This window comes from Typha latifolia, chromosome 3 (assembly GCF_019914945.1).
Source record: "Typha latifolia isolate L0001 chromosome 3, TyphaL0001v2, whole genome shotgun sequence".
Lineage (NCBI taxonomy): Eukaryota > Viridiplantae > Streptophyta > Magnoliopsida > Poales > Typhaceae > Typha > Typha latifolia.
Window position 1 is genome coordinate 10,480,371 of NC_133088.1, and position 4,445 is coordinate 10,484,815.

Consider the following 4,445-nt stretch of genomic DNA (forward strand, 5'->3'; position numbering starts at 1 on the left):
AGTATACTTTACATGGTGATCTTGCCAATCATAAATACTCCCATATAGTAATATATTCTGCACGCTATTTGGTCTAACCAAACTAATGCACGACTTGATCTAGAAAATGCCACTCAATAATATCAAAACAAATAAGTGATGCCCTTGTCCTCCATATATTGCTATCTATTGTATATATTTCTAGTAATTCAATCAATACTTCTTCTATATATGGCTCCCATATAATTATTATAAATATATGAGGCAAATTCCGAAAAAAAAATATATAAGAGTTTATTAGTATTTCTTTTATTTGCCAACTTAGAGTGCAAGAACTTCAGATATGAAACATTTTGAAGGGTTAATTACCCAAAAATAAAAAATAAAAATGGCATTTGTTTCGACAAGCTATATTTGGCCCATCAAGCTATATAAAGTAGTGAATTAGAAGTCTGATACAATCTAGCAATATCCAATGAGATTAAGCTTTCTTTCATATATCTAATTTACTAACATTGTCAACTATGTTCCAAGGACAGAGTGAGCATTTGGTAGATACAAATAGTGATGAGTTTAATATATTAATCCAAGTAAGCAACCCATGAATAATGTACATGCAAATGACAGGTAGCAATATATAAAATCATATCCTAACTAAACAGAGTTTTTCAGATATGGATCGAACATTAAATGGATAGGAATATGAATCAGATACAAATCAAATCTTAATCAGATACGAATACAAACCGGATAAAAATTTTGAATCATAATCGGATACAAATACAAAATTGATAAAAAGAAAATAAAATCACTATGTTCATGCTTAGATATAACAAAAAGAATATAAAACTATAATTCACTACAATAACACCACTAATTCTAAAAATATAACAAACTATCATCTATTGCAAAAATATAAGATCACCCTATTCATGCTTAGATACAATTCCATTGCTTAGATAAAATTTTAATGTAATGTTCAAGTATAGTGTAAATGCCAATAAAATAGAGGGTAGATAATATAACGCAAAGTTTGTCAGAAAAAAGGATAATAGAATGTAAATAGATAACATAAAATAATAATGTAATTTCCAATACTGTAAATAGATAACAGAAAATTTACAATTCTTTGTTGTTCATACTAATCTGCAAGACTTGGAAATAGAACTACTACTAAAAATTAGAACTACTCATCTACTCCTAAAAATTAGAACTACTAAGTCCAACCTATATATAGATCGAATTAGAACTATTGAGATCGAATTAGAACTACAGAGATTGAATTAGAACTACTACTAAGTCAAAGAAATAAATAAAAAATACTTGCCTAAGACGAGGAAGAGAGATGAGGATGGCGTCGGACGATCGGAGTTGTCAAAGTCGTCAGAGCTATGTATGGCTGGAGAGCATTGCTGTTTGCTAGTGTCAGTTTGGAGAGCACTACTAGTGTTGGTCTAGGCAGAGCTACCCGGTGACGATGGTGGTGATCGACGTGCTCGAGAAGGGGAAGGAGAGGAGGGGTGACGCTGTGATGTGATGACCGTCCCCAACCCGATTCGTTGGAGAGAGTGAGGTGGGCCCGCAGGCGTCGATGGATCGACGAAGAGGGAGAGAAAATGGAGTTTGGCAGCTTGGTAGTGAAGAGATGAGGAGTAAAAGAGGAGATGAAGAGTAAGGGTTTTATTTGTGTTAACAGGTTTGGTTAGGTTTTAAGACCGTGATTGGGTTGTGGGATAGTGAAATGTTGAACTGTTAGGCATTTCAATTCCAATGAAACGATGAACTATTTGGCATTTCAATTCCAATTAAATGCTGAACTTTCGGTATTTCAATGAAACACTTTAGCATTTTGAGTCGCCTTCACGAGAAATTAACCTGTGGTGATTTGGAAAAAACTTGATAAAAATGCTTAAGTAATTAGCGTTTTACTTTTATATGAAACACTAAATTATTTAGCGTTTTGAGTGCCTTCAACCTCTCAACTTTTAGAAACCCTACTTCACAAGAAATCAACCTGTCAGGTTTTGAAAAATCCTGATAAAAATGCTTAAGTAATTAGCGTTTTACTTTTGAATGAAACGTTAAATTGTTCAGCATTTTGAGTGCCTTCACCCTCTAAGCTTTTAGAAAATTGTACCTTCACGAGAAATCAACCAGTCAGGTTTTGGAAAACCCTAATAAAAGCACCTAAGTAATTAGTGTTTTACTTTTGAATGAAACACTTAACTCTTCAGTGTTTTGAGTGCCTTCACCCTCTCGACTTTTAGAAAACTCTGCCTTCAAAAGAAATCAACTCGTCTAGTTGTAAAAAACCCTAATAAAAATGCTTAAATTATTAGTGGTTTACTAAGCCGCCGAACTAAACATCGTTTCTTTAATGGTTAACCCCATCATGTTAATTAGGTTAGTATGAATAAACAGATCATTAAATAAAGTGCCTAAAGGATAAATGCTAAAATATTTAGCGTTTCACTTTCTAGATAAAACGCTAATTAGATAAGCGTTTTTCTTTAAAAGGTAAAATGCCAAATATTTTAACATTTTAAGTAGGCTATAATATTTTTTATCTCTTTTAGTAATAAGTTTGGGCTATAGTCCGCTTAGATAAATTAAATTTTAATCAGTACTATTTTGGTCAAAAATTCTCAAGCTGAGGGCAACTTGAACCTCAAATCATTAGACGGGGTCTGAGTCATATCATCTCTCCCCGGTCAATCCCACTCCCGTTCAACTCCCCAGCCCTAAACCCAACAAAGGGTTTCATTTTTTTCGCTTCTCTTCCCCACTGCGAAGCTCCCGCAAGTGAAGGAGAGAAGAGGCAACTCAGGATCTTTACTCGAGGAGACCATGACCGCCGGGAGCGCCTTCAACGCGTTCAAGGCTCGCGCTTCGATCGCGTGGAGCCCCCGTCTCTACATCACTCTGGTGCGGGGTCTCCCCGGCACCCGTCAACTCCACCGGCGAACCCTCGAGGCTATGCGTCTCCGCCGCTGCAACCGCACCGTCGTCCACCGCACCACCCCGTCCCTCCTCGGAATGCTCAACCAGGTCTCCTCTCCTCTCCCCTTCCCTTTCCATTCTTCTCCTTTCGTTTTCTCTGCATTCTTGATTGGTATCGACTTTGGATCTTGAGTTGGATATCTGGTGGTGTGGTTGATAGGTTAAGAGATTGGTGGCGGTGGAAACGGAGGAAATGTATAATACGAGGAAGAAGCAGGACGAGGAGCACCGAGCCCTTCGCCCGCCAATCGTCGTCAGCCATCACCCGCCACCTCTGCCTCCGGCTACGGAGTAGTTTCTGTCATTGTTTCTTATGATTGATTGGTATGCTTGGTGATCTATGTTTGAATTCTTATTTGCGTTATGATGTTGAAGAATCACTGAAAACTATAGGTTTTAGATTTGCTGCCTCTCAGTTCATAGATACAATAGGCACTTTATAAATTGCAGGGTCTGAGGTCCGCCTCACATTTCGTAATAACATAGCATACTAGTGATTACATTTAAGATGTATGGAGAAATGCTGCAGAGAATAGAATTGTTACATACTAGCGATTGCCAATTGCGTTGGAAACATGTAGCATAGGAGAAAAGAGAGTAGATCGAGAGGAATGTTATGATTACCAGCAAATTTGTGAATTCCACCTCTAGATGGACTGGATACACGACTTCCATCTGGACATCCAAGTTTTCATCTCTCTCATTCTCTTTATTCTCCCTATCAGTAATAGCTCACTGACTAAGATACTATGAGTTTAATTTACTGTTTAAGCCATCCCAAAGTGATTTTTTTTTGTTTTTCTTTTTTTGTGAAGAGATTGATAAATTATTCAGACAGGGCTTGCCCTTGATAATAAGCTACCAAGGAAATGAGGCATATATATTATGTTATATATGATATGTTATCACATTGACCTGGAGGTTACAGTCATATAATGAATTTACATAATTGATTAAAATTAATTGATAGATAGAAAGGGCAATTTATAGTAGTGATTCATTAGGTCTTCCATTTTAGTTTTTGAATTCGCTTGTTACCAAGCCAGAAGTGCTCTATAGTGGTGGTCAAAGGGTATGTTATCCAGTAAGGATGTGGATTAAAGTTTTTGCTGAAACTAAGGTTCTAATTATTGGTTTTAGAATTGGGATCTAGTGTACGTTTAGGTCGTATTGAGTATATCAGCCTTACATTTTGGGCAATTCAGATAAGGGATTGACTAAATCGGTCAAATCGGCCGATCCGTTTCGGCGATACAAATCGAGATCCGCTGGATGAATTCATGGCTGAATAATGCTTGAAACAAGCAACTCTATTGGTTACCGCTAGAATAGTAAGTATCAGCCATTCAGCCTATTTTGGGCTGTTCTATATCTGTTTCATTGCTCGAAACAAATTGATACAGTTGATTTTCAGTCAGTATTTTATTTACTTTATTGTATTCTATTGTTTTAGTTGAGTCCTTTTG

General features: G+C 36.6%; 1 protein-coding gene across 1 annotated transcript; it reads left to right on the forward strand.

Moving 5' to 3' along the window:
• The first annotated feature begins 2,676 nt into the window (after positions 1-2,676).
• Positions 2,677-3,486, forward strand: LOC140785372 (uncharacterized). The gene is made up of 2 exons (XM_073133257.1): positions 2,677-3,027; positions 3,140-3,486. The coding sequence occupies exons 1-2, from the start codon at positions 2,827-2,829 to the stop codon at positions 3,272-3,274; spliced, it is 336 nt and encodes a 111-aa protein (XP_072989358.1). The 5' UTR covers positions 2,677-2,826; the 3' UTR covers positions 3,275-3,486.
• Positions 3,487-4,445: the final 959 nt, after the last annotated feature.